This window comes from Ovis aries, chromosome 4, assembly GCF_016772045.2.
Source record: "Ovis aries strain OAR_USU_Benz2616 breed Rambouillet chromosome 4, ARS-UI_Ramb_v3.0, whole genome shotgun sequence".
NCBI classification, from domain to species: Eukaryota; Metazoa; Chordata; class Mammalia; order Artiodactyla; family Bovidae; genus Ovis; species Ovis aries.
The window spans coordinates 56,093,912-56,115,634 of record NC_056057.1 but is presented as its reverse complement, the minus strand read 5'-3'; the positions used below and the strand labels follow the sequence as shown (position 1 = coordinate 56,115,634).

The window sequence follows — 21,723 nt, the reverse complement described above, 5'->3', positions numbered from 1 at the left end:
ATTCCATTTGGCATATACGGTGTTGATAGCTAACTTCTTGTGTTCATAAATATTATCTGTTAACGAAATTAATACTTGAAAATAGAAGGCTAACTAGAAGAAAACAAGGGCTCCATAATTTCTTTATGATTAATTGGCTTAGTGGAGCACAGGGAATTAGAAACCTTAATCACAAAATAACTTAAATCACAAAACAACTTTTCATCTTATGTATTTCCTGAACTTGATCAAACAAATCCCTTGTTGCTTAAATTTCTTCTTATGTAAATAGAGTGGGCCTTATTGATTACAATGTATAAAAGTGTTCTAGTGGGAGATAATTTTATATCACTTAAGAAATAATAGGAGAGACATTTAAAACATGCATTCCTTAAGTTTATATAATTAGATATTTCTGAATAAAAGAACAAGCTAACGTGTTAAAGTAGTAAAATATCATAAATTTACAGCCGTTGATGGGCTACAGTCCATGAATAAGATGAGAGTCCCACTTGGTTTTGTAGACAGGTTCTAATAAATGTTATAGATGCTCAGATAAAAACTGAAAGAATGAGAGCAAATTGGTCCAAAATTACCATAAGTGGTCAAGAGATTCTCCAGAAATTGAAGAATAACACAGGGAAAAAAAAAAGACTCATAATCACACCAACATAATTTTGAGGGTTTTTGAAAAATTAATTTCCTCGGAGGATACAATTAGTCACAGACAAGTATATTCTGTTGTATTAAGAAAGAATACCCCTCCAGACTGCTCAATCAATAGCTAAGCTATCCCCCAGAATTCTTCAATTCAGTCTCACAAATGTCATTTTCAGTAGGAACCCATCCGCACTTGCATACTGAAAGTTAATTGGACAACAAATGTAAATAGTAAAACTTTAATTTTCAGCATTTCATTAAAACACTTCTTATGAGATAATGAAATATAGCTACTTACAAATACCATGCATTACCTACTTCAATAATACATCTATACTTTGGATGGAAGCTTCATGTTTAATACAGTAAAGCTCTTTAGAATATTAGGAAAATTATAGTAAGACTTAGGAAAACTATGAGATGACAGTTGAGGATAGTGATGTCAGAGATTATTAATATATCATTATACATGGGGTTTATTATTATTTTGCCATATAAAATATGTAATTATTTATGCTAATTTCCTAAAAATGTTTCCTAATTCTTATATCATAAAGAGAAAAATACTATAATTAAAAATTGAAAGCATTATAATATAGTGATAACTACTATTTCCATCTGAGCTTGTTTTCACAAAAAATTTTAAATGTACTTTATATTGTGCAAAAATCAGTAATTAGCTACACATCAGAAAGTTACCATTGCTTATGGTTTTCAATGATAAATACTTTTACCTACAAGAATCAATGCAACTGGACTATTATATAGCTTACAAGAATATGGGATATATTCATATTATTCCTGTAACTTTTCTTTAAGTGTAAAATATATAAAGTAATTGTTTAAAGTACTCAACAGAATGTAGCAGATTCATTATTCTATCTTTAGGTAGGTTTTAAGGTTAACCATTTACATACACTGCATTATTTCTCTTTAATTGCTTTCGTTTTTATGGTTTCATATAAACAAAGACGGAGAATCTACAGTCTCAAGACAGGGAGGAAGTGTTTAGGTTTAGGTATACAAGAGGAATCTGGTAGAGGCAAAAGGCCCATTCAAAAGAAGTCATTCAGGTAAAGAAAAGGAGACAGAACAACAGCCAGATCGGAATCCACAGGTGTCAGAATCAGTGAGTGCAGCAAGCAGCAGCAGTAGAACTAACATGAATAATCAGTATTGGCCATGGTCCTGGCAAAAAGAAAGAATGAATGACTCAGTTCTGATCGGTGGACATACAGTATCTGTTTCTGGTCTTTTGTTACTCAACCTGTTGGATTTTTCTATTTTCCCACTGGTCTGGATTGTGGCGTGTGTGTGTGTGTTTTAAGTTGCTTCCGTCATGTCTGAGTTTTTGCAACCCTTTTGGTATGAAGGAAGCCAAAAGCTGACCAATGGATATTTATTTGGAATATTAAGATTATATGACATTACAGAATAGTAACATTGTAGTGACTCAGTGGGCTTCCTCAATGACTCAGCGGGTAAAGAATCTGCCTGCATTGCAGGAGGCACAGGACACAGGTTTGATCCCTGGGTGGGGAAGATCCCTTAGAGGAAAGAGGGCATAGCAACCCACTCCAGTGATCATGCCTGGAGAATCCCATAAACTGAGCGTCCAGGCAGACTACAGTCTAAAGGGTCCCAAAGAAAATGAGTCAGCTCTTTAGAAGACAAAAAAGGGAAGACTGAATGATCCTTTAGTATCCGATGCTGCCTAAGAAATAATAAGTCACTTCAGTCGTGTCCAACTCTGTGCTACCCCATAGACAGCAGCCCACCAGACTCCCCCATCCCTGAGATTCTCCAGGCAATACTGGAGTGGGTTGCCATTTCCTTCTCCAAATCAAGAAAGTAAAAAGTGAAAGTTAAGTCGCTCAGTTGTGTCCAACTCTTAGTGACCCCATGGACCTCAGCCTACCAGGCTCCACTGTCAGATTTTCCAGGCAAGAATACTGGAGTGGGGTGCCACTGACTATATTAACTTATTTTTCAATTTGATCTTCCTTTGATATCCTGGTACCTGAAAGTAAATTTAGACTGACTACAAGATGTTAATATGGGTGATATGCTCAATTCTAAATTCAATTTTGAGTCAATTTAGGCAACAAATATGCAAATATTCAGGGATAAATTACTCTCTTATCTGTTGTTTTTATATGTAACTATGGTTTTTGTATACTTTATTCTTTATTTTAAAAATAATGTTTATTTTTAATCAAATGCACAATCATCACTTCTGTGGCAATGGAATAGAATATGAGTGCAGAATTAATATGAGTTGGCAAAAGAGAAATCACGTCATCATTTCTTATGTTGACAATTCTTATTTTCATGGCTGGAATGATGTTTATGATTTTAAACAAAATATAGAATAAAGAAAGAGGGACTAGGATTGAAGGGGAAATGTAACTTTGGTTTTGGACATAAGGAAGTTAATTTCCCACCTGGGTATCCAGATGGAGATGACCAGAAGGCCCCTGAGTTTTAAAGATTGTGAAACCAATAAAACCACTCTTCATTAATGTTATAATAAGCATAATTCATTCCTTAATTATTCAGAATGAATACTTTAGGATTTTACCAGACTTTATGGTTATCAGCTTTAATCAATATTTTTCTTAGAGCTTTTCTACATGACAGTCACAGTGGGGAATAATGCTTAAACAAATATATCATCACTGACCTCAAGGACCTTGCAGTCCAATCGGGAAGATGGTGCACACATAAAAGTTTCTGAAACTTTTGAAAGTGCGGGGAAAGGCCACTGTTGTAAAGGTAGTATTGACAACACTGTGACTAAACATATGTAAAGGGGTATATGACAACAGTCTTCCTCCTTAAAATAAAGATATCTGATAAACAGTAAAGTTTCACTGAATGTTAATTTCTTTGCCTATAAGTTGCATCAGATGCAAACATGGCAAACATCAACCCTTTTATTTAAGGAGTTGTTTTATTTTGCGTCATGGGAGTAGCTACTCTATGGGAAAATGTTGCCAGAAATGCAGGTAGTTTTAAGGAAGCTTGTCAAAGCCATGAAAGGGCAAAAGCAAGGTGCCTAACATGAATAAATCGGCCATAGGAGTAGCCCTGAACTGCATGAGTTTTATGATATTTGTAAATAAATGCCTTGAATATTTGTATAACTGCCATGGTCTCAAACTTAACTTGATTTACCAAAGTTAGCTTTGAATGAGGTATTATTACTAATACAAACAGTATAAAATACTGGAAAATTACTATCTTTGTGAAAAGTGAGAAGCTGCTATGTACATATATGTGTACTTTCCACCAAGAAAAAAATGCATCAAGGATGACTTGCACGCAGGTGGGCACAATTACTTATTCTTTCTCCCATGTTAGAAGCTCAGCACAGATATTGAATGTATAGACAAATATGGAGGAAGCTCAAGAATTTCATGCTGAAGTGATTATTTTTATTCATTCATTTTATGTATATATTGACATGTTTAGAATTTTTGAAACCCAGGTGGTGTTAGTGGTAAAGAATCCTCCCGCCAATGCAGGAGACATGGGAGATGTAGATTCAATCCTTGGCTCGGGAAGATCCCCTGGAGGAGGGCATGACAACCCACTCCAGTATTCTTGCCTGGAGAATCCCATGGACAGCGGAGCCTGAGGGGTTACAGTCCATAGAGTCACAAAGAGTCTGACATGACTGAAACGACTTAGCACACACATGTTTAATAAATGCATTGTCAACTAGGTTGACTGTACCAATACTCTGTACATATTAATTCCTTCAAACAATACCTTTCAGTTACAATTGTGACACTCTTGGAGTGAGTAGTGTGGAAACATATACACTGCCATATGTAAAACAGATAACCAGTGGGAATTTGCTGTATGACTCAGGGAACTCAAACTGGAGCTCTGTGACAACCTAGAGGGGTGGAATGTGGTGGGAGCTAAGAGGGAAGTTCAAGACGGAGGGGACATACGTATACCTACAGCTGATTCATGTTGATGTATGCAGAAACCAACACAACATTGTAAAGCAATGATCCTCCAATTAAAAATCATATATGGGAAAAAATGTAAACATGCATAGACACAGAATCAATCATTTTAACATATATTCAAATGACTTCTGTTTGTAGACACAGTATTAACCTTTCTACAAAATGATACTTAAATTTAATCATTGAAATTTAAGATAGCTTAAATTTCAGTTCGTCAGTATTATATTTGCTTTTATAAATCTATTCAAAATTTATTTTCAATGTACTCATAAAAGTATATTATTGAATGAATTGTATTAAAGATTAGATTTCTAGAAAATAGTAACAATTATTCAAAATTATTCATTATTTGTCTAAAAGAGCTTCAACAAATCTAATACGGCTAACTTTATATGTAGGATTGAGGAATAAATGTAATGATCTTCTGAAGTACTTTTAATGTTGTCATTTAGTAAGATAAAGTCTATTCCCTTCTATGACTTCAACAGGAGTTCAATAATCAGGACTCAAAGGTAAAGAAGGTAGGATTGGGAGCGCTTCTTAGCTAGCCTGCGAATCCATTCAGCTTTCCCTGATAACCGTGGTTCTGGCAGTGCACAGCCCTTATAACAGTGCTATCATTCACTGCTTGGTGGTGATCTTTTTCTTCTCTGACTTTTGCGTTGAAATACTACAAACTAGCTTATTAGTTTAATAGTCAGGAACTCGAGGGGAGATCTAAGTTTATTGAGCTTATTTGATACAGCAAATAGAAATCAGTCACATAAACAGTGTAATTCTAACTTTAAGTATAAGGATAGGAATGCCAACATTTATTTCAATTGAGAATCAGCATTAAAAAGGACGAGATTAAAGACATAGAACAACAGGAATGACTACATGAAAGATACAGAATTTCCTGATAGACTACTTTACTAAAGAATACAATCTCTCCAGGAGATGTTTAAGAAGAGAATATTATAAGCATTTGGTTTAGGTAGTTTTCAGAGTAATTTTGTCTGAAAGCAAAGGACAGAATTAGATGGCCTCTCCTACAATACAATTCAAGGAAGACTGTTCAGATCTAGTGCCTTGGGAAAAACGATTATAATTTCATTTACACTAAACCACAATAGTCTTATATACATACTCAAGATTACATCTGAGGATCTTTTTTTTTTTTTTTTTCCTGCTTGTGCCTGAATGTAATTTTAAAATTTGGTGAGATTTTTCTATTGGTAAAATACTCAGGATATTTAAGTAGTAACAATATGTTATTTTAAGATTAATCACCAGGAGGAGACTTATTAAAATGAAAAAATACTGCTTTATTTCCTATATGGTTTATGAAGCTGAAAGTTACCCAAGCAGTTCTATGTAATTTGTAATTGTGTGAAGACATCTATAATAATTTTTAAAAGTGAAAACCAGTTTGGGGTTTTTCTTATAATTTCATCATCAATAGGATAGCTTTGTATCATGGTTTAATTCTGTAAAATAAGCGGAATACCATCAGTGTTAAATGGGCTATAAAATCTGTTTCACATAATTAGTAAAAGCATCTACAGTTTGGCATGCTTTATAGATTTAAACCTTGGGGGTATTTTGATCTTTTTTACTTCACAAATTTCAAAAGGGGTGAATGAAATTCAAATCCACAGCTGCACATAGGACAAATCATTGTCTTAGGATGTTTGAATCCCATTTCTAGTTGTAATTCGAATAGCACTGGTATGCAACACAGACAGACAGTTTTCAGAGTAACTATAAGGGGAGGGAACAACGAAATTTCCTAGGACAGGTTTTTTTAATGAACAGTTGGTCTCTGTTACAGTGCTGTGTAACAGTCCAGTGTGGCAATTTATTTCTATTGGTCATAAAATCTTTAAACAGCAGGATGGTCTGATTAAGGTTTCAAAACCAGTTATTATTTATATGAGAGTGAAAGTGTTAGTTGCTCAGTCATGTCTGACTCTTTGTGACCCCATAAACCATAGCCTTTCAGACCCCTCCATTCATGGAATTCTCCAGGGAAGAATACTGGAGTGGGTGGCCATGTCCTTCTCCATGGGATCTTCCCAACCCAGGGATTGAACCCGAGTTTCCCAACTGCAGGCAGGCTCTTAACTGTCTGAGCCACCAGGGAAGCCCAGAAGGTTTCCGCTGCTTTCCCATTGGGAAATCGAACCCTGGTCTCCAGAGTGACAGGTGGGGATACTCACCACCATACTAACAGGAAATTGCAGTATTATTTATATAATAGACAATAATACTACCGTGCCAGTTACCCAAGAAAAGTTATTAGAGAAGCAGAATAAAAACCTCAAAAGATTTGAGAGTTATGTCCTAAGGACCCTTTTCTTTTTATACAGTGATGGGGTACAGAAAATGCTTTAAAAGCAGAGGAATGATTAAAATTCAAAGGGGCATAATATATCTTCTTAAAGGAAAAAATGATATCAAATTAAATTTCACTCTCTATTCATGTATTTATACAGAGATGATAAGATGAAACTGTGTATAGCCAACTCAGTTTTTAGTCCAAAAGAACCATCTTAAGAACTACCTTAAGGAAAACACATGTTGTATTTCATTTAAAAAAAATACCTAGTTTCTGACTGATGTTCCAAAAAATTTTTGTAGCCCAGAAGTTTCTGGAATTTGAGAATCATTCTCCCCCCATAGTAGCAATGTTATAAAATATTAGTTTCCCTAGTTAGTGCCCCCAAACTTATTGAAAAATCTATAATTCTAAAACATGTGTCTGTGTGTCACTCTGTCATGCCTGACTCTTTGTGACCCCATGAACTGTAGCCCACCAGGCTCCTCTGTCGGTGAGGTTCTCCTGGCAAGATTACTGGAATGGGTAGCCATTTCCTTCTCCAGGGGAACTTTCCCACTGAGGGATTGAACCTGAGTCTCCTGCATTGCAGGCAGATTCTTTACCAACTGAGCTACAAAACTATGGATTTGTACTAACCTGGGTCTAGGTAGCAGAAATGATATTGAGGGAAAAAACATTTCTTCATTAATTTTGGTCATAGGACTAGCCATATACAAGATTTTAAAATATGGAATATATCACCAATGCCATTTTGAGTATCTACAAAGTGTCAGCAACTGGGATAAATGTTTATATATGTTAGCTAATGAATTTCTCATAGCAACTCTGCCAAGTACAAATTATATCCCTATTTTACATCTAAATAAAATGGATACAAAGTGTAATTTATCCAAGTTCATACAGCTACTAATTAGTAAGAATGAAAGCCCAAATATGCCCTACTTTACTGCTTATGCTGTTTCCAATATGCCTTATTGTTTTTGGAATCCTCCTTCCCTCCCAAATATAAACACATACTCCAGATCTCCTGGGCCCTTCTGCTTCTGTACAGCTCTTACCACAACTCTGTACTCAAATCTGCCTTGTAGCCCATAGTGCTCTCTGCTCTAAAATTATCCATTTCCGTTGTCTCAATCCAAACTCAAAGCCCATTTGTGCAGTTGACTTTAACTGGGTATAAGGTAGGTATAGTCCCTTCCATCCTGGAGGTGTCTGCATTTAAGAAGAGTTTTGTGTGTGTGTATTGTGTAAATGTGTGCATACGCATATAAACACACATATACCTATATCTGTATGATCTTTTAAGTCTGACAACATAGTGGGCAATCAGGCCCACTTCAGGTATCTGCCCTTGAGATAACTTCCCTTACACTATTCCTGTTGGCCTGTTGGGGTGAAACCTTGGAACAAGGACAGGAGTCACAGTCAGCAGAACTGGAAGAAGGTGAAAAACTTGTGTCCCACTTCACAATCATCTTTTGCCTGGAGCTTTATTGGCTCTGTGTCCTTGGCCCCCGTTCCATTTTTACAGGCTGCAGATGGGCTTCAGGTGGGAAATCAGGCTCGTAGAGATCCCAGAGGACCCATTTGAGGCCTGGCATCTATAGTGATTCCCTTCAGCTAGGGCTTGAGAGAAACTCTTGAGTGATGAGACCCTCTTCTTCTCTCAGAAAAGGTTCAAAACTACTCTAGGGAAAGTCAAGGCTTATAGGAGTATGGATTTCCCACAAGACCAGGAAGCCACAAAGCTCTGGTAGATCTCCAAGGAAACTCTAAGCTAGTTGGCTCCTTGTTGTCAACCAGCCGGCAGTTTCCAAACAGTCCTCTTGACGGGTCCTGTGCAGCTGTGTTTTATGTTTCCATGTGGCCTTGCCAGAGGTCCCTCCCTTAAACAGACCAGGCTTCCACAATTAGTTAGGACTCAAAACAGGTTAGTTATGGAATATATTAAGTCCTAAAGGCTTCATGGGGCTATTTACACTTTTTTGGACTATTTCCAGCACTCCAGATTATACTGTAAGTGTAAATTAAGGAAGTCTCACAATGCTATAGCTCTGACTGGAACAGGCAATGTGAGCATGTATTAGGCACCATTTTCCAATGTTTTTCTTGGCCTCATTTTAACAGTTTACCACCCTGAAAGATAAACTCTCTGTAATCTTCAAGTCATACTTTAGAAAGCCTCTCTCTCATTCCCATTCTTGAATGTGCCCGTTTCTATTATTCCTCAGGTACAGAAACTGAAGAGTAATCTTTTTTTTTTTTCTTTGGCATTGAAATCTTTCAGGAATTTATTTGCATTCACCTGGCCAAGTTATAAATACCATCCAACACCTATATCATGCCATTTCATTACTTAAAATAATAAATTGGTTTCACTTAATAAAATACAAGACCATGTGAAGTCAGTCTGTGTACCCAACAGTTGGGAACATTTAGCAGCTGTTGGTAGGGAAAAGGATATGCTGAAAAGGTCAGTCCCCTGGCCAGTACTCAAGATCAGTTATTGATCACAGATCTGAGAAAACTCAAAATGTAATGTAAGTGGTTCTTATTTTTCATCTGTGGCTCCCCTTGTTTACCTGAAGAATCTGAGCTTGGCTTTAATGTTCTCTCTCCTCACCCCCTCCGCTCTCAGCCCTCACTTTCCTTGGGGCCTCTGGTCTTCACTGAGTCATGTTTCCAACCTTGTGCCTAACAACACAGTACCTGACACACAGGCCCTTAATAAACACTTATGGAATAAAACCCTAACAAGAAGACTATGATGTCAGAAGAAATAACACAAGTCCAAGAACCAAGAAATTAGCTGAACACAGTTTGATAATAATGATGGCAATTATATTTGAGTTTTGATGGCTATATATGTGCCCAACACTTTACTAGAAGCTTTAAAAATATAATCTCATTTTATGTTAACTTAATCATCACAAGACTGGACAAGCACCATTGCCCCTATTTTACATATAAAGAAATAGCAGCTTAGAGAAGTAAAATAATATGTCCGTAGCCACATAGTTATTAAGTGAATATCAACTGGGATAAATATGCATTGTGAATATTATAAATATTTATTATGTATTATGAATATTATAAATATGAATATGAACTTGGATAAATAATATCTGTTCAATGCCACAGTCAAGCCTTTTTTAATCCTTTTGATCTAGTCCTTAATTTTTTAATTTATTAAGCATGAAAATTTTAATAGTCATTAAGATCTTTTCCAACTTTAAGATGTTCCATATATCAGGTAACACACATCTTAAGAAAACTGACAATTCAGTGGGTTTCCCTTGTTGATTAAAATCCTGAAAAAAAAACAAAGAAAATTGCTCTCCAAAACAGAAATTTCAGAAACTCTGAAAAGAAAGAAAAGAGAAACTTTTGGATAGTTTGGGCCTCTCTAGGGTTTTTCAGATCCACCTAAAGCTAGAGTTGGCTTTGGCTTTTTACAGGAGTTATTATTTTCTGATAACTTACTATGTGCCATACACTAGGCCAAAACTTTGTATGTATTATTTTATGGAAATCTCTAGCAATCTCTACGAGATTGTACCATTGTTGTTCACAATTAACAGAAGGGATATTGAGTTTAACTTGCAGAAGGTCACACAGCTAGCATGTGGTGCAGCTTAGACTCAAACCCAGATATGTTTATCTCTGAAACCCAAATTTTAACTTTGAAGGTATATTGCTTCTGCATGTTATTTTTAGTTTATTTATCTAATATACCTAATATTACTTATATCAATGTTATTTAATTCTTTTGGTCACTTATTTTGAAGTGATGTCCATGGGACGTAGATCAGCAGTCTGCTTAGTTTGTTTGCTAACACATACTTCAGTACTACATATGCGGTAACACTTATCAAGTATCTCATGATGCATGCCTTTCAGTGCAATTAAATACCTCTGGGTCACTCTCGGTCACATGCCTATGAGTTACAATTCTCTTTTCCTCCCCCACTAGATATTTCTTTCTATCCAAAGGGGATAGATTAATAAGAATGAAGAAAAACCATAAACAAAAAAATCAGACAACCACATCAATGTGGAGGTTTGCAAACTCTGAACTGAAAAAATCTTCCATAGAGAAAACATCATGCCTAGGGTGACTGACATAACAGAAATCCTACCTCACTAAATGTGTTCTCACAGTTCATTCTGTACCTGTTTAGAAGGGATTCTTGACGCTTTTAGAAGATACACTCTCTGAGACCCTGATAGCAAATTAACTTTGGAATCAAGAGGAATTCACGTTAGTTGCTACTCTCCACGTTAAGACAGACTTATTTTCAGTCTAACTCTGACTTATATTACATACTATTATTAATCTACCTTGCATATATGAAGTAAAAATTGACATATATTTCTCTTCAGCATTTATCTTCTCAAATAACTGACCACTAAATTAAATTACAAATTAAATTACAAAATTCTGTAACTTTTGAAGGGAGGAAGATATTTTAGAAGCTGTAACTTTTTTGATCAAATATGTGTTAGTGAATTTTTGCTTTAGCCGAGTACACATTTCATAAAGGAACACTAATAAGATGTGCTATTTTTCCTTAACCAAATTCTTCACAATGAAATCCAACTGCAATATTCATTTAGAAATTCGATAATGCTCTCTTGTGTGAGTTTTAGGAATATTTGAAACCCCATTGCATATAAATTATATCATGGAAAAGCTGTATAAATATTCTATTATGGCACATGCTGTTCTAAGGATCTGTCAGGATTTCCTTTATACACTCCATTTTGAGTGGTATATAAATCAGATGTAAAAATTCATGTTGGACTGAAACTTAGCACAAAAGGCCTTCTCCAGAGGCAAATGCATTTTTTTTTCAAAATGTGGTTTGAATTATGTTGGTCATTTTTAAGTTATAGAAGTGCAGAAAATGTATTTGTGGTTTTGAAGGAGAGAGATTTTTTCCATTTTTATAACTCATTAGGAAACTTTACAGGCCTTTAGACCATTTTGTGGTTTAGTTCTTCTCAAGTTTTTCCCCAAAGCAATATTAAAACTTGAATGGTGTCCGCTATGAACCTAACAATTACTGTTCTGAATATAAATGTGGGTATGGATATATATCCAGTTACACATATCTTAGACTAGGAGAAGTTTCAATAATATCAAGACTGGGGTAGATTAGGCCTAGCAGTTATCCATTTTTGTTCTTATTCTCAAGTCAAGTTTGGTCTATCAAAGGAATCCTCTATCTTTACCATAGTTCAGCTTGTAATGCTTATAATTTTAAACTGCATTTCTAACTTGCAGAAAAATCCAGAGGTAAACATTCCTTCTTTTATGAGATCTTTGACAATACGGGTGTGCCTTTTTAAAATTTCACTTTTCTCTAATATATAGACCAAGTTGCAGCCTGTACATTATTCACTGATGATGATCTTATTTGTAAAGTATTTAATATGTGTATGTTTATATATACAAATTAGTTTATTAATAGTGTTGAACATATTTTGTCTACATAACTAACATGTTGCTGAGTAATCTCATAAACATAAATTATTTTAGCACACAGATTATGATTTTATTATTTCTCAATAGCATCAGTTAAAAACTAAGAAAGTTTATTTGGACTAAGAAAGACAGCATAACTCACAAAGTCAGGTAAACCAACCTTTAAATTACTTTAAAGAATAATGAAAACAGAAATATTTTCTATGATTGAATTGTTTCACTTACATTATATTTAGTTCATTAATGCATTAGAATAGCACATTTAGTGGTTATTATTAGATCATAGATCAAGGCATTAGAGCATGAGAGATTGAAAATTTTCCAATGTAATTCTTTATGTTTTTATTTTTATTTAATTCCACTTAGAATCTGGATGTCTTGATTCCTAATACAGTTCCCTTTTTGTCATATTACACTATTTCTGGTGCAGTTACTAGAATCTTTGCGTCTAATGACAGTTAGGATGGACCATCCAGAAAATAATCAAGCTTTTGCCTGTGGCTGGTACAGCAATGTGATTTTCCTCTGGGACACTCTGAGGAGCAGAAGACATCCATCTCCTCCTGGATGTTTTATCTACTCACCTACCGTCATGGAAATGAGCCAACTCTACAATAGAGAGAACTGAATACCTATTTATTTTTATTTTATTTTATTTTTTTACGTTAACAGGAGAGCAAGGTTACTAATGAAGGGTCATATCCCAAATCTCTAATCTATAAAGCTAATATCCTTATTTATACTTGGGTCATTTTTTTATTCTGCTCCCTTTACTTTTACTAAATTATACTACTTTGTGTTTTATAATGTTACATTTGGTTATAATTATAAATTTTTATAGATAATTCATATACCGCTCATATACTACTTTCTTTGAGCTTATCACTAAAGTCATCATAGCTCTTGAAATGTAACTAAATATGTGTCACTCCAGACATCCCTATACAACTAAATGTCATTGAAAATTTTGAGGGGAAGTCTATGAATTTCTGAGCACTAGGTACATATTGAAACACAGTTTTATGCTCATCAGAAATGTTTTTAAGTATAGCAAAAGTATTTAAAATATTAAACATAAATATACTTTAAATGGCAAAATAAAGTTTTACATGTTAAGAATCTAGATTCCATGGTTTGAATTTAAGCAATTTATAGCTCATTAGGTAGGAAATATACAGATTGCACTCCCCATGCTATCTGTTACCTTATACCCATATTTTCCTTACATCTGGAGGAGAGATGACACAGTGCTATTATTCAAATATCACTGACCTTGTTAAAGCCTAGCACCATTGCTTTATACATAACAAGACTAAATTTTTAAACAGCATGGCTATTTCTTAGTAGTGAAATAAAGAATGACTTTTAAAAACTTTCAAATTATGAAAAGTAATGATGTAAGATATATCCTCACCTTGATTTTACCTTTAAGCAGCCTTTTATTTGTCTATTAGGAACGTCTTCCTGTAGTTTTTCAGGCTCCGGCTCTTGTTCTTTCTTTTGACAAACCAATACATAATTTGTGCCATTATTATTTGACCAAAATGTACCAAGAGAAGTTTCATAACGTATACAAAACTCAACTTTACTGCCATCTTTTTGATAAGGAGGAACCAATGATATCTTAAAGGAGAACTGGTCAGTTTCACCATCACATGAATTTGGGATATAGTCTGCTAATATATCATAATATGACTGCCAGTCATCTAAGGACATTCTCACATATACTAACTTCTCAAAAGAAATATTCAAAACTCGAATAATGCCCTTCATACTTGTAGATCCAGGAGGATACTCGGTTGATTCCAGTACCGCTTTCTGTACTTGAAGTTGTTGCATAAGATCTTCTTTTGAAGAAGGCAAGCCAAATTGTGGGGATAAAACATATTCTTCTGTGTGGAAAACGTCCTTCCTTAAGTCAAAATCAGTTGAACCACTCGGTAATTCCCAGGAATCAAATTCTTTAACAGATACAAGATTGAATCCAAAGGTGTCAGCAAATGAAACTCTTCTTGCACCTGATGGTGGAGAGTCCAGGTAAATGTCTTCAGATGAATCAGAACCTCGTCTGCTAGGTTGTGGGGAGAATCCAGGTCTGAAGGTAGCTTTAACTTCTTCATCTTCAGAAAGAGAATCAGATAAACTAGGAACTTCTAAAAAGTTATCTTTGCTAATCTGACTAGGTTCTTCAGAAGGCTCCATTGGGCTCTCTGATATCAAATAAGGGAGAACTGTACAACTAGTAGAGGCTGATATTTGAGACACTGAGGCTTAAAATAAGTATAAGGTTACAGTTGACATTACAAAAAGGAGTCAGCTCTATAAATAGGTCCGATGGCGTGTAAACTATGCTTGCTTGCCTCCAAAGGCCTTTAATATGATAGCATCCACATTAACTCTCAGCAGCATGTTTCAGATTTAACTCTTAATTTTTAAAATTGAGTGTGTTTATGAGTTCTAAAGAGACATCTTAAATAATTTTCTTCTGTGTTTGAAAATCTGCAACTTTAAATAAAAATATTACTTTAACCTGTTGATATTAAAAATTAAAAATTGAACCATTTATTTTAAAAGAGAATAAAAATAGTATCACAATACTAAATATGTAGTTTGAGTTTGATCTATCCATTGAAGAAGGCAAAGGAAGGCAGGAGAGAATAAGAACATATATAGAACTGGAAAGATCCAGTATTTAATAATAATGATAGCCACCACTGATCATGGACTTATATATAATGTAACTCTAAATGGTTAAAGAAGATGCTGGGAGTTCTGAGGAAAGAAACAAGATTAAGATGGAGAAGGTATCATTTGAAAGAAATCATGAAAGGTAGATAAGACATAGACATGTAGGGTTAGAATGAGGTAGATTTTCCAGGTGGAAGAAATCGTGTAAGTTAAGGTGTAAGACAAATAATTAGTAAAATCTGTTATTTCAAACACTAGCAAGTTTCTTTTAATTAAGTCACAGAAAAATATAAACAAGTAATATGTTAATGACTTGAAATATAAGTAGACAATGATAAACCTGGAATAAAATATTTATGTAGAATAAAATGTTTGGCAAAATGCCATTTTATGCTCACAAAGCAGAAGTTAATACCATGACATGTTGGGTTCTATGTGAATTTTAGAGTGTGAGCAGCCTGTTTAGACTCTCATATTTTTGTATTAATGTAAAATCTATTTTGTAGATCACAATTGGGAAATACCTATTAAAATGTAAACATACATATGCTTTGACCTAGAAAATGCTCCAGCTGCAAATTTGCCCTATCAGTAAGGGATAAGTCTGCAAAGATGAATGTAAATATATGTTCATAATAGGACTGATTATTTTAGAAGCTATCTAAATATCCATCAACAATGTTACACCCATTCAATAGAATATTTTACAGTCGTTAAAAAGGATAAAGTACCAATTTATGTGTTGATGTGGAAAGACAACCAAAATAACTTCTAAGTGAAGAATAGAAAGTATACGCAGATATGGACATAGAAAATTCCTGGAAATACACAAAAGAAACTACTATAGCAGTAATCTCTAACCACAGAGGCTGAAGATTTTAAGTGAAAAGGACTCATTCATTTTACTTTATGGTCTCTGTACTATTTTAAATATTAGCCTTGACCAAGGTTTTCTTTCAGTGTATTTTCAACTCAAATAAATTGTGAGAGGTGATTATTTTTTTAAGAGAACTCAATAGCATACTTTCTTAAATTTAAGCTTTATAAATAATTATAACTTACCGAATAACTTGAATTGTGTACAATAATGAATTAAGGAATTATTTTGCAAGATTAAAAATAAGTATTATCTATCTAGGATCAGGAAATGAAAACTACTTTAGGCTTTATCACATAGCTAGAATGGATGTTGACCACATGGATTGTTCAAGAATGGAGAATTGTTGTGGAAATGATATAATAATGTACTGAAGTAGTTTAACTATTCAGGGATGATAAGCAGAGACATGGAGATAAAGACCCCTGGGTTTGTACTCTGGCTGTGATACTTACTAGCTGGGTAACCTTCAGAACATTGCTTAAATTTTCTTACCCTAAGTTTCTCTGATTGCTAAAATGTAATGTTAACAATTAAATGAGATGCTTACTAAATAAATATTTATTTAATATATTGCTAAATAAATAGCTATATGTATGTTTGTGAAAGGTTGATTTCTGAGATACACCAATAGTTAGATCAGCTAGTTAGGTGGATAGGATAGATAGAAATATATTGTACAGAATCTATATATATAATAATAAGTAATGGTTTGTAATTTGCTTCATTTTTGTCGTTTTCAAAGGCTATATTATAGAACACTTAGCTTTAGAAGACGTAAAATAGCTCTGCATTAGGAAATGGTCCTGTTTTTTGAGTTAAAATCTCCTTTTCTTAATTTATCTTTCTGCAAAGCACTACACCCTAGATTTGTAGTAATCGCTGCCTATCTTTTGGAGTTTATAACCTTCGCATAATTATAGATGTTCCCCTTAGTCACTGCTTAGCTAAAGCAGAGTGATTTCCTCTTTTTAATCTCTTCTTATAGGTCAGTCCTTCAGCACTTTTTATCATTTTGTTACTCTTCTATGAATCTTTCCAGCTTGCCTATATTATTCCAGTAATGAGCTGCCCCTAGATGAATGTAGTAGCACAGATCAGGTGTCTCTGGGGCATGGAGGAAGCTCTGTCAGTTTCAGCCTTGTGACTTGGTGTTTGTATCAGTTAAAATTCACATCTCCTTACTTTTTTTCCATATCAGGCCAACGTCTCATTTTCTTATATTCACTGCTACCTCAATTTTAATAATATAAATTTTATATTTTTCCTCAATTACTTAAGTATACTGTTTTTATCAGTTATGACTATTTATTTATTTAATCAAATTGCAGTTCAAGTTTCCGTGCATTTACTTCTTTTGTCTTAACCAAAGATTTTCAAAGGTACCTTTAACATAAAAGACTGTTTCAATCAGGATCCCTGTAAATAGGAAATATAGACGCCATGCACAAAATTTGATAATTCCAGGAGGGCTTATTTACAAGTATCTATTTAAAAGTGTAAATGCAGAAAATCCACAGGAGTTTGTGCAGTAAACTGGGGCCAATTGCATCAGAACTGCTACAGTTTTTCAAGAAATGAGGAAAGGGGCCAAGTATCAAAACTTCAAAGCACAGAATGTCATAAACTATTCACCAGGCTAAAGGGGATCAGTGATCTTTAGTCAAGGGACACAGTCAGCTGAAGATGAGCAGGAGTGATCCGTGGGCAAAAACACTTCATTCACTCTTATCCTTTCATACAGTATCCTACTGGTTACCCGTTGGCCAAAGGCTATGGGTACTATCACAGTTCATTCAGGTCAGTCTCCCAGAGCACAGAGCAGGATGGAAAAGGGTGAAAAAAGTGGTGCATGAATTTGGAAGAGCAAACAAAAGATAATGGAGATTAAAAGTTTTATATTTATGTATCTTTATGAGCTTATGTACTATGTTTAAGCATATGTGTATATATATATTTTCTGAATATTCCGTCTCAATGCCAACTGAGTTTCTATTACTTGATCTTCTATTATCACAGCAAAAAGATAAGTTCAAGTATCTAAGATCTGTAAGCTCTGATACAGTGCAAGTCACATAAGAAATATTGATCTTATCCACAGATGACTAAAAAAGAAATAGTCTTTTATGAGATTAATTATAATGTTGCATTTGTTTCCCTTGTTAGCATAAGTCTTTGCAACTTAAATTCAAGTAACATTTTGTCAAAAGAGAATCTGGAACAATGAATATTCACAAGTGAAAGTAAAGGTCGCTCAGTCATTTCCAACTCTCTGCGACCCCATGGACTATACAGTCCATGGAATTCTCCAGGCCAGAATACTGGAGTGGGTAGCATTTCCCTTCTCCAGGCGATCTTCCCGACCCAGGAATCAAACCCAGGTCTTGTGCATTGCAGGTGGATTCTTTACCAGCTGAACCACAAGGGAAGCCAACTGATACATAACAAAAATCACTGAGTGAGATGCTCAAACTACATAGGCTCAGGTGCACTGACAGATCTACTGGTGCCCCACAAGTGGTTCTGGTTTGCAGAATGGTTATAATGCATAATCTACTAGTCTGTTGGCCTTAGGGTCAAGGACTTAGGTTCTATTAGAGTTGTAGCTATTATCCCTCAATTATCACATCTTTTTTTTTTTTTTCTTATGCGGAGGCTACAAAATACTTTTACAAAAAAACAACAAAAGTTTAGGTGAGTTATAGAGAAGCAGAACGCTGAGGCACTTAACAGTCTTCTGGGCTATCCCTTCATTTTCACATAAGAAAACTGAAATCAAGAACAATGAAGGACCCCAACATTTGGTAACAGTGCTGGGACTTAAACTCAGATGTCTCTGCTTTCAGTGCAGTATTCTCCATAGTATACCATCCATACACCGACTTTTGGTTTTATAATGCGTAATTAACAAAATAATCATTCTTTGAAAGATAGTCATTAAAATTCATTTGTTCTAGATTTAGTTTACTTTTATAATCAATTAACTTTTGTGAACTTTCTTTTTTCCATTTGATGAACGATCTCCCAAGATGTCCCAATAATTTTTCTTTGTGACAGAGTCTCTCAACCTTTTTTAACCCCTGCTCCTTTGGTAACTATATCTTACACTGTTTTACTTCTCTCCCTCAGACTTTGTTATACTCCTATTTGGGAACTATTGGTCTCAGTTATTAAAAATGAATTATATAATCTCTTTAGAGCTAATACGGATATTTATTATTTTAAAGGACTGTTAAAGGGTCCTACTTCACGCATGCTTTAAGGATTAAGCCATGCCCTCCTCCAGGGGATCTTCCTGACCCAGGAATCAAATCTGCATCTCTTAGGTCTCCTGCATTGGCAGGTGGGTTCTTCACCACTAGCACCACCTGGGAAGCCTAGTGACAAGTCTATATAAAGAATAAAAATTGTATATATTATTATTGTTATTCTTGGTGATGATAATATTGCAGTATTGTTGATCATATTCACATACCTCTATTTGACAGATAATAGAACTGTGGAATTTGACAACAGTGTCTAGAGACACACTGTATATGCTTATATCCGGCTTCTGTTTATTAGCTGAGGGGCTTTAGGTAGTTACTTAACCTTTCTGTGCTTTTATTTCTGTAGCTGTACAGTAGCAATACTAATAGTTCCTACCTCCAAGGTTGTTACAAGGATCAAATGAGTTAATAAATGGAAAGCTTATGAAGAAATAAAAACATACAATTATGGTGGTTTTAAAATTCACAAGGAAAAAAATCACTCGAAATTTCATCATCTAAATTATGTGACGGGGGCTTCCCTGGTAACTCAGTAGGTAGCTCCTGCAGTGCAGGAGACCTGGATTCGATCCCTGGGTCAGAAAAATCCCTTAGAGAAGGAAATGGCAACCCACTCCAGTATTCTTGCCTGGAAAATCCTATGGACAGAGGAGCCTAGTGGGCTACAGTCCATGGGATCGCAAGAGTTGGACATGACTTAGCGACTAAACTACCACCACCAAATTATAATCATATTTCAAAATATAAATTTATGAATTCAAGATGTTGTACACTTTAAACTGGAACAATTATCTAATAATCTTAAGGGTGCATGCAGTCACTCCATTGTGTTTGACTATTTGTGATCCCATGGACTGCAGCCCGCCTGGCTCCTCTGTACATGGAATATCTCAGGCAAGAATATTGGAGGGGCTTACCAGTTCCTTCTCCAGGGGATCTTCCTAACCCAGGGATCAAACCACATCTCCTGAGTCCCCTGCATTTATAGGTGAATTCTTTACCACTGAGGCACCTGGGAAGCCCCAAACTAGTACTATATGTCAATTATATTGCACTAATTTTTTAATCCAATCATCTAGTATAGTCACTGTGCAATTTTCTTCATGAAAGAATAATTCTTCATGAGAAGAATTATTCATCTTGTGTACCACTATATTTCCATATATCCCATATTATACAAAATGGGTGTGTGCATGGATAGAAAGATAGATGGATAGATGGGTGGATGGGTGGATGAGTGGTAAGCAGAATGAAGGACTTCAACATAAGCCATCATCTTCCTGGAATTCAAATATCCTTTTTATTGTTAATTCTGTACTTCTGCAATATAGTAAAGTCAATATTTCTAATGTAAAATCCTGAAGTAACTTTTAAATTATTTTAAAAAATTATTATTCATATGTGGAATATGTGGCAATTCTCCATCTGCCAAAAGAATTTGTTAAGCAGAATACTCTATTCTTTGTTCAGGTTAAATATTTTCCATAGTAAAGAAAATGTAAAGACCAATGCATGCAGTTGGGAAAACATAAGAAAGAATTCTATTAGTTTCAGATTCACTTCCTAGTTCATTATTTTAGAGGCATAAATATATTTTCTTTGCACTGAGTCACCATGGGTTCAGACCACTAGATACTTTAGCCTTCTCCTCCACTTCATACTAGTCCTTCCTTATTGTTACAGAATTAAGTAAATTATTTAAGATAGAATGAAACAATATAAGACATGGAAGGATATAAAATTCAGTTTTGGAAAATTAAGAGTTTCTGAGATTTTACCATGAGATCCTACATAATTATGTAAGCATGCAGGTACTACAGTTTTTTCAATCTACTTACAGGGTACAATTGTAATATATGTGACTTACTTTTTTATGTCATGTCATTTGGGTTACTATAGGCAAAAATTCAGGATTAACTATGGGTTTCTCTCAAAGTTTCAAAGACAGGTATATACTTTATGCAATGTTTGGCACAATTTTGGGTGATGATAAATACTTAATGCTTCTTCAACAACTTAAAGAATCTCAAACTGAATGTATCATGCAGAGTAGGATGCCTACTATTGTTTAATACTGTAACAAAGCCAAAACACTGCCAGTATTTGTCTCAAATATACATTATTTTACTTAACCAGGCCAGGACCTATGATATATGTTACACTGCTGGATATGTAGGTGGAAGGCAAAGGATCTGAAAATTCTCTAAAATTATATGTTAAATTTATTCATGTCTAAATTTTACTGTGTTGACTATACACAATTTTTATTGCAAGCCCTGAAACAAAAAATTTAAGAATTTTTGATATCTGAAAATAATCATTTGACAACCAAGAGGAGTTGGTCCTATGAATTAAAAGTAGAATAATTGAGTCTCTTTCTCATGCACCTGAAGTTCATCCAAAACTGAATCAAAATCCTTTATAAGAAATCTCTTTGTTATGGAATATGAAAAATA

At 34.6% G+C, this 21,723-nt stretch overlaps 1 protein-coding gene across 2 annotated transcripts in view; it reads right to left on the bottom strand.

Moving 5' to 3' along the window:
* PPP1R3A (protein phosphatase 1 regulatory subunit 3A) overlaps positions 1–14,648 on the bottom strand; it is a 39,963-nt gene extending 25,315 nt beyond the window's left edge. Inside the window, exons 1-2 of one of the 2 annotated variants that reach the window (XM_042249195.2) lie at positions 14,209–14,648; positions 13,848–13,930 (exon numbers count right to left, since the gene is read on the bottom strand). In XM_042249195.2, coding sequence (XP_042105129.1) covers positions 13,848–13,930; positions 14,209–14,319 — 194 coding nt within the window. In that variant the 5' untranslated portion in view covers positions 14,320–14,648. Of the gene's footprint in view, positions 1–13,847 lie in introns of both variants that reach the window. The other variant, XM_015095296.3, reaches the window with a different exon arrangement.
* Between the last annotated feature and the right edge of the window lie 7,075 nt (positions 14,649–21,723).